The sequence below is a fragment of the Balaenoptera borealis genome (assembly GCF_965194805.1).
Source record: "Balaenoptera borealis genome assembly, chromosome: 5".
Taxonomy (NCBI): domain Eukaryota; kingdom Metazoa; phylum Chordata; class Mammalia; order Artiodactyla; family Balaenopteridae; genus Balaenoptera; species Balaenoptera borealis.
In genome coordinates, this window is record NC_138862.1 from 12,788,525 (window position 1) to 12,800,524 (window position 12,000).

The 12,000-nt window shown below is 46.4% G+C and overlaps 1 protein-coding gene across 9 annotated transcripts in view; it reads right to left on the reverse strand.

The window, feature by feature from the left end:
• The window catches only part of EVA1C (eva-1 homolog C), an 84,012-nt gene that overhangs the window by 19,592 nt on the left and 52,420 nt on the right, over window positions 1-12,000 (reverse strand). For 7 of the 9 annotated variants that reach the window (XM_082395077.1, XM_082395070.1, XM_082395072.1 and 4 more), the window contains one exon: window positions 445-588. The exons of the other annotated variants lie outside the window; for them this stretch is intronic. In XM_082395077.1, the coding sequence (XP_082251203.1) occupies window positions 445-588 (144 nt within the window). The remainder of the gene's footprint in view (window positions 1-444; window positions 589-12,000) is intronic. 9 annotated transcript variants of the gene reach the window in all.

Genomic DNA, 12,000 nt, shown 5'->3' on the forward strand with positions numbered 1-12,000 from the left:
TATGGAGAATTAGTCATTTTACAGCCTAAAGGCTGGGATGGAAGATTAACTAGGAGTCAAGCAATACTGAGTGAACTTGTGTGACGTACCCATAAATTTCAGAGCCTCCTAAGAACCCAGATTAAAATCATTCTTCTCAGTGACATCCATTTTATCCCATTTGCTTGTTCTTTTCCTGCCCACCCCGCTTGCTGCCAATCTGATTGCTAAAAGCACTTTTAAAACAAATGTGGACCAGAGACAATTCGATCGCTTATCTGAGGCGAGTGTCATAAACAAGGATAAAGGATAGGAGAAAAGGCTCGCGCATATCTGGGATGACAACACAGTTTCAGGGTAGAGTGAATGCAATGGTTTGTTGCTGGAAAACTCCTTCTGTTCACATGCTCACCACCTCCGCAAGAGGCAGGGTCTCCAAGCAGCTTGTGGAGGGTGGGTTCTTACCACATGCGTAGGCGACGGTGAGGTATTTCTTCACTCCTGGAAGACAGGGGCTCCCGAAATGGTGATTGTTGACGAGGATTTTGCATCTCTGCTTCCCATAACACCTCCTGGATAATACTTGCAAAGCCGAGTAAGACAAGCAATCTGAGAGGCAAAGAACATCAAGAACTTCATGTTCGTTGGATTCCATGTATGACCACCATGTAGCTTCTGTTATTTTCTGTAAATAAGTGTGCTGAGCTGGATTTCACATCTCATGCAGATTGTTTCTCTGATTCTTTTCTGTCTCATCAAAGCACCCCGCATGGGCTAAGTATCAATACTACACAGGCAGGCCTGGAAGGGCTTACTTTAATCAGACTGCTCTAATGCTCTGCTGTCACTGGCCGGAAATCCTCACGTATTTTTGAACAAGGGGCCCTGTATTTGCATCTTGCACTGGGCACTGCCCCTGTCCCCCCGGCCAGGTAACGGGCCCTGCATACAGAAGAGGCAAAACATGTAGAACGTTGAATAAAGATTCGTATTTCTTTTATGAGCGTTACCTCTCTGAAATATTTTAGTTATTGGTTAATTTTGAGAATCCTTCTCCCCTGTTTGAACATAAGCTCCATGAGGACAGGGACTCTTTCTAGTTTGTTCCTTATCTAATTCCCACAGCCTGGTCCACTGTGGAAATCCAATAATAACGAATGAATGAATGAACAAAAGGACAGAGGGATGAATAAACATAAGGACATGGTTTTCAGCACCCTGGCACGATGCCATCACAATTAGTAAATATTAATTGAACACGTACGGAGGACAAGGCACTGGTCTAGGTACCGTCTGAAAAACAAGTCAGAAGAAGCCTGCCTTGCATTCGCAGGATGTCGGATGGGGCTGGAGAGACAAAACCCACATTAACCTGACGGCTAATAAAGTGAAACACGGAGTGAGCGTCAGCAGTGATTGGTCCAGACAAGAGGTGATGGGGTCGGAGGCAGGAGAGATTGCTGGGGACCGGAGTGGTCAAGACAGGCTTTATGGAGGAGAGGGGCTTGGTCCTGGGAGAAGGAGCATGAATTGGACACAGGCAGGCAAAGAGAGAAAGGTAGAAACACCAAGGCAAGTGGGCCAGAAGCACTTAGTGGGAGTCTAGGGGCTGAGCGTGAGCTGGAATAGCGGGCGTGGGCAAGGCAGATGCAGTAGATGAGCCGGAAAAGCAAAATGGAGCAGGACCAAGCTACCTCTGAACACTGAGCTAAAGACTTTCAACTTTATTCTGCAAGCCACAGGGAGCCTAAAAAATGCCCTGATGCTACTTCCTTGGGGGACAGTGTATGAGATGCCCTGGGAGAGAAAAGGAACCAAAGGCAGGGAGGTGAGTTTGGAAGCAATTTTAATAACACACGTTGGGAGGAGTTAAGGGCTTGAAGAGAAGGGAATGGACAAGAGAATTCTAGAGACCTTGCAAAGTGCAGCTCACTATAACAGCTGACATTCTGCCAGGCTCTGCTCTCAGCACTCGTATGTGAACTGATACAATGTTTCAAAAACCCCATGAGATAGGTTGTTTATTATAATATCTTATGTTTTAGAGAGACTATATATAGGATATGATATATTAATATGTATCATAAGTTGCTTATATAATCTATAATAGGTTAGTTAATATCTAATAGGTTGTTTATATTACATATATGTTTATAGATATATATATATAGAGAGAGAGAGAGTGTGGGTGTGTATATATATAAAATATCAATTTTGTGAATGGAGACACAGATGTGTGAGAGGTTACGGAACCTCATACAGCTAAAGAATGAGGACAGCAGGGTCTGGACGTGAACGCCGGGGAAAGGCCCCCAAGTCTGCAGGTTTAACCTTTTAACCTCTGAGCTCTACTCTTCAGGCTTCCAGTGGAGGCGGGGTGAGGGCCCCACTGAGGATGAGTCAGACCTTCAGCCTGGGGACAGAGGAGATGGCGGTGCCATTGCCATGGACAGGGGAGACCAGTAGGAGTAGGCAGTTTGGAGGACGAGATGGTAAATTCATTAAAATAAAACAAAACAAAATAAAAAACTATTCTGCATTTCAGAGGGGAAGGACCATTCAAGAAAGTTTTCAGATCCTGAGATGCCCGTGGGATGTGCATGCCCACAGAGCCCGAGGGCTGATGTTATGAAGCTGGTCTCAGGGACAGCACAGGGGCCCAGCGGCAGGAACCCCAGTCACAGGACTTTTCTGTTTTGGGCTACACCACGTAGCTTGCGGGATCTTAGTTCCCCGACCAGGGACTGAACCCGGGCCATGGCAGTGAAAGCGTGGAGTCCTAACCACTGGAGCGCCAGGGAAGTCCCCTCACAGGACTTTTCTTGTGCTGTCTGTTCACGTCTTACGGATGACAAACTCCTCTGCCCTGTAAAAACAAAACCCCTGCAGTCCAATCCCAGAACCTCTCTCCAGCCTTATCGCTTTCCTTCACAGTCGGGATTCTGGAAAGGTCCTCCATGCCCCCCACCTCCGCTGTGTCTCCCTCCACCCATGTCCCAGCCATTCCTCAATGTGTCTCTGCCCTCCACACACCCTGACAAGGGTCCCTTCCCTCAGATCACGGGGACCTACTACTGTCCTAGCAGAGAGATGTGGCGGGTCCTAATCCTTGCCCATCTCCGTAACTCTGGGTGCCTGAACACTCTTGCTGGACGGTTCCCCCCTGACCTTGGCTGCCTGGTGCCCTTCACCCCCATCTGTCTGACTGTTCCATCCCAGAGCCCCCTGCAGGCCTGCTCGCCCCACAGGAGGCCCCTCCTCAGCCTGGGCTCTCTTCTTGCACCTGCACACGCCATCTGGGCCCACGTCCACCTGGACCATCGGAAAACTGAGGACCCGCCCGCCTCCAGCTCCCGTAATGGACTGCCTTCACTGTTCCCTCAGGAGCCTCTCGCTCCTCACGTGACATTCATCATGTCCCCCGCCCCCACCAACACCCAAGCGACCCAGCCCGAGCTTGCTTTTCTCCCGCATCCTGCTCTCAGTCACGCTGCGACATCCTCCAGGCAGACCAGCCAGAAGCCCCGGCTCCCTCCTCCGGGTCTGACGCTCGGTCCTAGAATCATCCCTCCTCAGTTCCCAGCCGCAGCTTCAGCTTCGACCCTGTCACTTCTGCAGGAAATCTTTTAACTGCTCTCCCTCCCTCGTTGTCTTCCACTTCCCATGCTTCTCTTCTTTGCCCTCAGAATGTTCTTCCCAATCCTATCACTCGCCTGCTTAAGATCTGGTCCCCACCCGCCCGACCAAGAGATCAAGTCCAACTCCTTAGAACCCAGTGAGACTCACCTCCTCTCCCCTCGTTTAGCTTCCTTGGCGGCCATTCTCCCGCAGCAGCCTGTGTCCCCAGCCCGCAGAGCACCCTGCCTCTCCAGAAGGCCAGGCTGTGATCCCCCTTGTCTCTGCACCTTTGCATTTGCTCTCTTGCCTGCTCGCAATACCCCTGTCCCCTGTGTCTGCTCAGCGGTCACTTCGCCATGGCTCCCACCCCTCAGGCTGCAGTTAGCAGTTTCCTTCTCTCTGCTTCTACTTCTCACAGCTCTACTTATTTGCTCCTTAGTCTGTCTCCAGACTAGATGGGCACCTCCTGCTCCCGGCACCTTCCACGGGGCCTGATGCTCAAAGAATTACAGAACAAAAGAACAAAGGTAAGGTTACAACCTCCATCCCTTCTGAAACTCCCCCTGGGCTCTGGAGACCTGCTTCAGATGTCCTCACCACCAGGTGCTCAGAGGAAGAAAGTCTTGAAATAGATTACTCAGGAAGAGAAGGGAAGGGGTCAGTCAGCAGTGGGGTACAGGGGTGCACAAAGGCCAGTGGAAACGGGGTGCAAGAAGGACTCAGATGGAACCAGAAGCAAGAGAAACCATATATTGGGTTGGCCAAAAAGTCCGTTCAGTTAGTGACTATGTTGTTCAATAAAGTTCTTGGTGAAAATGAAAAATGTATCTCTTATTGCTACTTAAAACCGAATGAAATTTTTGGAAGCAAATGAAATTTCTGGCCAACCCAATACATACATATATTCACACATATGTACATATATATATACACATACATATATGTTTATATGGCCCATATATATATGCTTCGTATATTTTTATATGTGTAGATATGCAAAGATGAGGTGTGAGCTTTCCCACCTTTCGCTAGCTGCTCGTCCCTGGGGTGCCTCCTCAGAATCCGGGGTTCTCTGGAACACAGTTCGAGTGTCAGTGCTCTCAGAAGAGGAACTAGCATTTACTTATTTGACAGCTGTTTGGGTCAGATGCTCTGCTAGCCCATTTGACTCACGTGTTTAGCCCTTGTCTACAGGTGTCGGCCTTTCAGGTTATCTGGGCCGTGAATTTGTCTCTTACTAGAGGCGCTCGCTTCTCTTTTTCTGACCCTTTTCTCTCGGAGACTCATCGGTCTATGGTTTTGGCCCCGAACTGTCTTCCGTGAAGGCATCTTAGGTCCTCATTTCCCCTCCATCAGGCCTGCTGGGCATCGCCCTGACTCTTCGCCACCCACCGCGTGTGCCTCTATCCACAACCGGCCGGAGGTACCACCGGGACACGCACCTAGAGAAAGGTGGGAAAGCTCACATCTCAGGGAAGCTCCACCTCCATCTCTTATGTTAACTAGAGATCCGTGAAAGAGTCCAGTTGAAAGGAAGGATCTGTTTGGAAATTCCCTGGAGGTCCAGTGGTTAGGACTCAGCGCTTTCACTGTTGAGGGCGCGGTTTCAATCCCTGATTGGGGAACTAAGATCCCATAAGCATCACGGTATGGCTAAACCAAAAAAAAGGAAGAAAAAAAAAGAAAGGAAAGATCTGTGGTAAACACCACGAAGCTGGAAAGACAATGATCTTGAGGAAAGGACAATTAATGAAATAAATACACACACACACACACACACACACATACATATATATGCACACACATATATAAAATATATAAATTATATTTGTTTATGTAATATGTGTATATTATATATTCACACATATAAAAATATATGGACCCTATAAACATATATGTATATATGTATGTGTGTATGTGTGAATATATATGTGATATATCTAAATGTATGTAATATGTATATCTCAACAAATGGTGAGGAACATTATTATAAAAGCACTTGATCTGAATATATTCATGAAGGTTCTGATTTATTTTGCTAAGTCCAATTCCATGATGCCCGATCACTGGTGTGTCGGGCACACAGCAGGCACCCAACAACGATATATTTAATGAATGAATTAGTGGACTGGCATGGACACGAGGGAATACAAACATCCCATCTATCTGGCTTTAGAATGTGTTTGGTACGTGTGTGGGGGGGGGCAGGGCGGGGTGTGATCCGTGAGTTCAAATCTGTGCTGAGAAAAGCTGCCTGGAGGGGCTTCAGGAAGCTGTCATCCTCCTGTTGGTCCCTGGGTCAGTTCTTCTCTGCAGCTCGCTCTGCCCTGGAATAGATCCATCTTTTTTCTGACTGCTTCTGAACACTCCAGTCTAAAGGAGGCATCTTGCTGGACCTAATTTGGTGCGTTCTTATGAATGAAAGAAAAGTAAACAGAGCAAGTCAAGCAGCCAATGAAGATGGAATGAAATGTTTTACGCGCCTGAGCATCAAGTACGTCTTCGTGAAGAGTAAAGAATAGTAACGTGAGCAGTGGGTATCATCAGGGTTCCGGCAGGCCACCCAGCGCTCAAATCGGACAATGTAAAGCAAGCTTGATACAGAGACTTTACGAAGGTGTGATGTGAATGGGATGTGAACACCTCGAAGGATGGTGCAGCACCCCGGGGCAAGGAAGAGCAGTGAGATGCTACCACCCCAAGCCTAAGGGGCAAGGGCGATGGCGTCCAGAGCACAGAGGGGGATGCCCCATGGAGAGGGCTGCTGCACGGAGCTGGGGTCTGCGGTGGGCAGTCGTGTTGCTTACGGTGTGTTGTGTTGTGTTAGGTCAGCTGCTTTTGTGCCTGGATCTCTTGCTGGATGAGAGCTCCTGGAGGGCACGGGAGTTTCTCTGCTGTTTGCCCAGCACCTGGCATCTGCTTAACTCACTGAGACTCTGTGTCCCTCCTGCGTAGCACGAGGAACATCTTTTTCACTGTCTCTCTGTGAGGTTTGTATGAAGCAACTGCAGAAGTCAAAGCCCACATAAACGTGAACTGTCCTCACCAGCTGTCTCTAAGGTTGAATGGAATACCTCCTGTGGTTAAGAGTCCAGAAGACCCTCTCGCTGTGGCAGCTGCGAGGAGGAGGATGGGGCAGTGGGTACCTCAGCCCCCTTGCTAGTCCTGTTTCCTCAGCTGGACAGTGAAGATACGGGGCTGACTTACTGGTTGGCGTGACCATTCCACAAATGCTACGTTTAGAGGGTCCAATGCCAGCACACAATGTATGTCAGTTACCATCACTGACATCATGCCGCTTATGTTAGATGGGAAAATGGTACTTCTGCAAAAGGCCTTTGGGACTTAATTTATAGTCTAAATTATATGCCTTCTTTGGTCCTGTTAAGTGAAAACAAGCATATGGTACAATCAGACCTAAATATTAAAGTTTAACCTGCAAATAAGCAAAAATTTAAAAACGTCGTAAGGAGAATCACCAAGATGGTAACAGGGGATATTTTTGGTTGATGGGAAAGTTTTCTTTTTTTTTTCCCCTATCGATTTTAAGATACTTTCCAAGTTTTTGAGTTTACATTGCTTTGAAATGAAAGCGTACAAAATGAACTTTCTTAAAAAGAAAAATAAAATTCATGTCTGGATAGAAGACAGCTTTTGAATACAAGGGTCCCTGGGGCGATTTTTTTCAGAAATGTAAATTTTTCTGCAAATGTAATGATAAACTATTCTTTTGTATAACTCAGTTTGCTCCAGAAGCCATGAAAAGTTTACCTAGGAGTAAAGATGTATCCTTTGAATTTTCTTCCAGTTTATTTTAAAAGTTTTTTATTGAAGTATGATTAATTTACAATGTTGTGTTAGTTTCAAGTGTATAGCAGAGTGATTCAGTTATACATATATACATATATATTCTTTTTCAGATTCTTTTCCATTATTGGTTATTATAATACAAGATATTGAGTATAGTTCCCTGTGCTAAACAGTAGGTCCTTGTTGTTTACTTACTTTATATATAGTAGTGTGTATCTGTTAATCCCAAACTCTTAATTTATCTCTCCCCAGTCCCCCGCAGTTTATTTTTATTATTATTTTTCATTGCTTTGTGGATGCACAGGGTTGATTGTGAATATTTTTGCTGTCTTTAGGAGCCTCATTATTATTTGGGGTTCTTCTCTGAGCACATTTATCAGTTGAAAAAAAAAAAAACTTTAAATCTCAAGAGATTTGAGAATGCACTGTATGATTTCTGTATAAGCCACCTACATTGGGAATAAGTAACAGTATGAATTATGAAGTTATTCTTAGAAGTCCTATAGTAACTATTATTGTTTTTTTCTGTAAACTATTATTTTCTTCTGTTTCAAAATAAAAACATGTTTGTAGTTGAAAACTTGAAAATCACAAATATGCCTAAACCAGGAAAATAAAAATCCTCAGTAAATCCCACTAATAAGAAAAAAATGGTTAACCTTTAAAGAACATCCTTCTAGCCACTTTTCTATGTTTAAATGTCCTTCCCCCTCAATGGGATCATGTACATATTACTCTGTATGCTATTTTTTCTCATTTATTAATATATTTGTGAAAATTGTAACATAAGCATCATTTTAAAGAGCTGTAGAGATTCTCACTTTATGGATGTATCAGCTCTATTTACAATACCCTATTGGTGGACATTCTGATGTTTTCCATTGTTTAATGCTATAAAGAATTCTATGTGAAACATCCTTAGAGATAAATACTTGCACACAGGCATGATAGTTTCCAATTCTTGGAAGTAGACTGCTTTGTCAAAGGGCATTCAAAATGTTAAAGTTTTTGATACACACTGCCAAACCGTTATCCAGAAGAGTTGTACCAATTCATGCTCTTGCCAGAATTGTATGAGAGCCCTGGAAACTTTATATTTTCTTAGGACATGTGCCTGACCATATTCTTTAAGGCTAACAGAGGAAGGGCGGGGGGAAGAGACTCCCATTTATAAGACTACAATCCTCTTGGACCCAGGAGGTCTTGTGACCAGTGTGATTTACAGAGCCATGTTTCTACACTCATAGCTACCCTGGGAGTGAAAGAATTTATCTTGGTGAGAAGGAAAGAACCCACAGTGTGTTTTTAGGAGGAGGCCCAAGGTAATTCAGGTCCGATTCAGGTCTGACCATTTCCTTGTTGATACTGAGCTCTGAACCATTGGCAGGATTCTTTTTTTAAAGTGGTTATTTCCCTCCCAGGCTGATTCTGTTTGCACCTCTCTGCCCGGCAAACTACCCTCCACCCCAATACACGTGATAACAAGATATTCAACTTTTTTTGTGGGGGGGGGGGGGCTACTGTTTAACACTGAAACTGAAGTTAATCACTCTTTACAACCTGTGTTTATTCAGATAATTAGGCTGGTTGCTCTTAAGAGACTTTCTTGGTAGTGGGAACCCCTGGCACCTTGATCTTTGGCTGAAAAGTCCAGGCCTGCCCACACTTGGCCTTGGGGTGGCCTTAGCCCAGGCTTTGACATCCATTGTGTCGTTTTTCTCATTCTCTTCTTAGGGAAATAGAATCCCTGGAGCCCACCCAGAAAATGTAGCTGCAGCAGGAAATGACGTCCCATAGTGGAGGCCCAGCCAAGACAGCTTTCTGGAGGCCTGCCTTCCTAAGTTCATGCCCGGGTCTGTGGGAAGGTTCAGTCCTTTCTGTGTTAGGATGCTGCTTCACTGGTGTTTCTCTGGAACCAACGCTGATCAATCACTTCCATACCTTTCTTTCAGTTTCTCTTCCACTAGAGGAGCTGTAAGTTTTTTTCCAAATTTTTTGGCCATGCCGCACGGCATGTGGGATCTTAGTTCTCCGACCAGGGGTTGAACCCACGGCCCCTGCGTTGGAAGCACGGGGAGTCTTAACCACTGGACCACCAGGGAAGTCCCAAGAGGAGCCGTAAGTTCTGAGGGATCTGACTTGCTTTAAGATCTTTCAGAAATGTCTTTTGGGTCACCACCCTCAAGAAGAGACACCAGATCTATCTGTGTTTGAACCTGTGTGACAGTAAAATGTCACTTTTTGACAGCTGGCATGGCCATCAGCCTTGCTGCTCTGGTTTTCTTTGCTTGACAGCTGTGACGATCAGCCTCTGTAGTAGTTTATAGGGCTGTGGTAGTGAGTACCACAAACTGGGTGGCTTCAACAACAGAACTTTGTTTCCTCTTGGTTCTGGAGGCCGGAAGTCCAAGATGTCAGGACGGTTGGCTCCTTCTGAGGTTTCTCTCCTTAGCTTGCAAATGGCTGACCTCTCCCTGCGTCCTCACATGGTCTTCCCTCTGTGTGTGTCCCTGTCCTGACTTCCCCTTCTTATACGCAGTCATGTTGGATTAAGGCCCTCCCATGTGACCTCGGTTTAACTTAGTCACCTCTTTAAAGGCCCCATCTTCCCAAACAGTCACAATTCTGAGGTACTGGAGGTTAGGACGTCAACGCAGGAATTTTACGAGGACACAGTTCAGCCCATAACAGCCTTCAAGATGGCCCCCAATGGTCTCCACCTCCTGGAATTCACACCCTTGTGTAGCCTCCTCCCTCAAAGAATCAGCTGGTCTGTGTGACCCATAGAGTTGGGTGGAGGTGACGGTGTGTGGCTTCCATTTGCTCTTCTGCATCTTGGGCTCTGAGAGAAGCCAGCTGCCATGTCTCAAGGACACTCAAGAGACCTATGTGGGGAGAACCAAGGTCTCCCACCAACAACCTGCACCAACTTGCCCGCCATATGAGCGAGTCACCTCAGTCACTTCCCTTCCTGAGGGAAGTCCAGCCCTCAGGTGACTGCAGCCCAAGCCAACATGCTGGCTGCAACCATGAGGCACCATGAGGCCCTAAGCAAGAACTTCCCTACTAGGGTACCCCAGAATCCCTGTCCCACAGAAACTGTGTGGTAATAAATGTTCATTTTTGTTTTAAGCCATTAAATTTGGGAATATTTCATTACTCTGCAATAGAAAACAAATACAGTAGATGCAAACTATTACATTTAGAATGGGTAAACAACAAGGTCCTACTGTATAGTACACAAAAGTATATTCAACATCCGTGATAAACCATAATGGAAAAGAATATAAAAAAGAATGTCTACATGTGTATAACTGAGTCACTTTGCTGTACAGCAGAGACTGGCACAACATTGTAAATCAACTATACTTCAATTTAAAAAAATTAAAAAAAAAAACAAATACACATTTAGATACTTGGAAGTGGGTTGCTGGGGAAAGAAAATCCTAAAACTATAGGAGTAGCTTTCGGGCTGGGCAGTGGGCATAGTTGGGAGGACCTTGAGGAGATGGTTAAAGTCTAAAGGCCTTGAAGAGAATCCCAGCATCAGTAACCTTTGCACCCTGAGCCAAGTGCATCTTCAAGGCAGAGCTTCCCAACTTCAACAGTGAATGCAGGGACTTCCCTGGTGGCTCAGTGGTTAAGAATCAACCTGCCAATGCAGGGGACACAGGTTCGAGCCCTGGTCCGGGAAGATCCCACATGCCGCGGAGCAACTAAGCCCGTGCGCCACAACTACTGAGCCTGTGCTCTAGAGCCCGCGAGCCACAACTACTGAGCCCACGTGCCACAACTACTGAAGCCTGTGCACCTAGAGCCTGTGCTCCACAACAAGAGAAGCCACCGCAATGAGAAGCACGTGCGCTGTAACAAAGAGTAGCCCTTGCTCGCCGCAACTAGAGAAAGCCCACACGTAGCAACGAAGACCCAACGCAGCCAAAAATAAATAAATTAATTAATTAAAAAAAAACAAACAGTGAATGCACACAGGTACGCTGAATGTTTCTCCTCAGGCCTCCAGGCTTCCCTTTGACTCTTGATTCTGGGAATGGGCAGTGCCTCCCTTTACCCCTCTGTGTCATACAAATATAATTTTCTGTGTGTGATGATGTGGGAAGACTGGGAAGCCCTGTTCAAGGCCAGGGTGTGGTGTGTGACCAATGCCTCACCATGGCTGCGCCTGCCTTGATACATTCCAGATGGGACCAGCTTAGAGTATCACCCATAGAACATGGAGGCTCTGCCCGCCCTCCTCCCAGCCCAGACCCGGAGGCCTTGCCGAGGACAGCACGAGTACCCTCATATCCTTGGGAATGTCCAGGAGAAGCTTGGGTCCCACTATGGCAGGTACTGACAGCCAGGCCTTGGGCAGCCCTGAGGACGCTTGTGGGAGCATGATGGTGTCACACCATGACTCGGGGGCCACGTGTACCTGCCCGACTCTCACCAGGGGCGTCCCCCTCTCCACCACCACTCAACCCATTCCCCTTGAACTTATCCTACGTATGAAGTACACAGACGCAACCAGCCCTATATAGCAAACCCAGACTACAAGTTCAGAAAAAACTATACTGTGGCATGGGAAACTTCCAG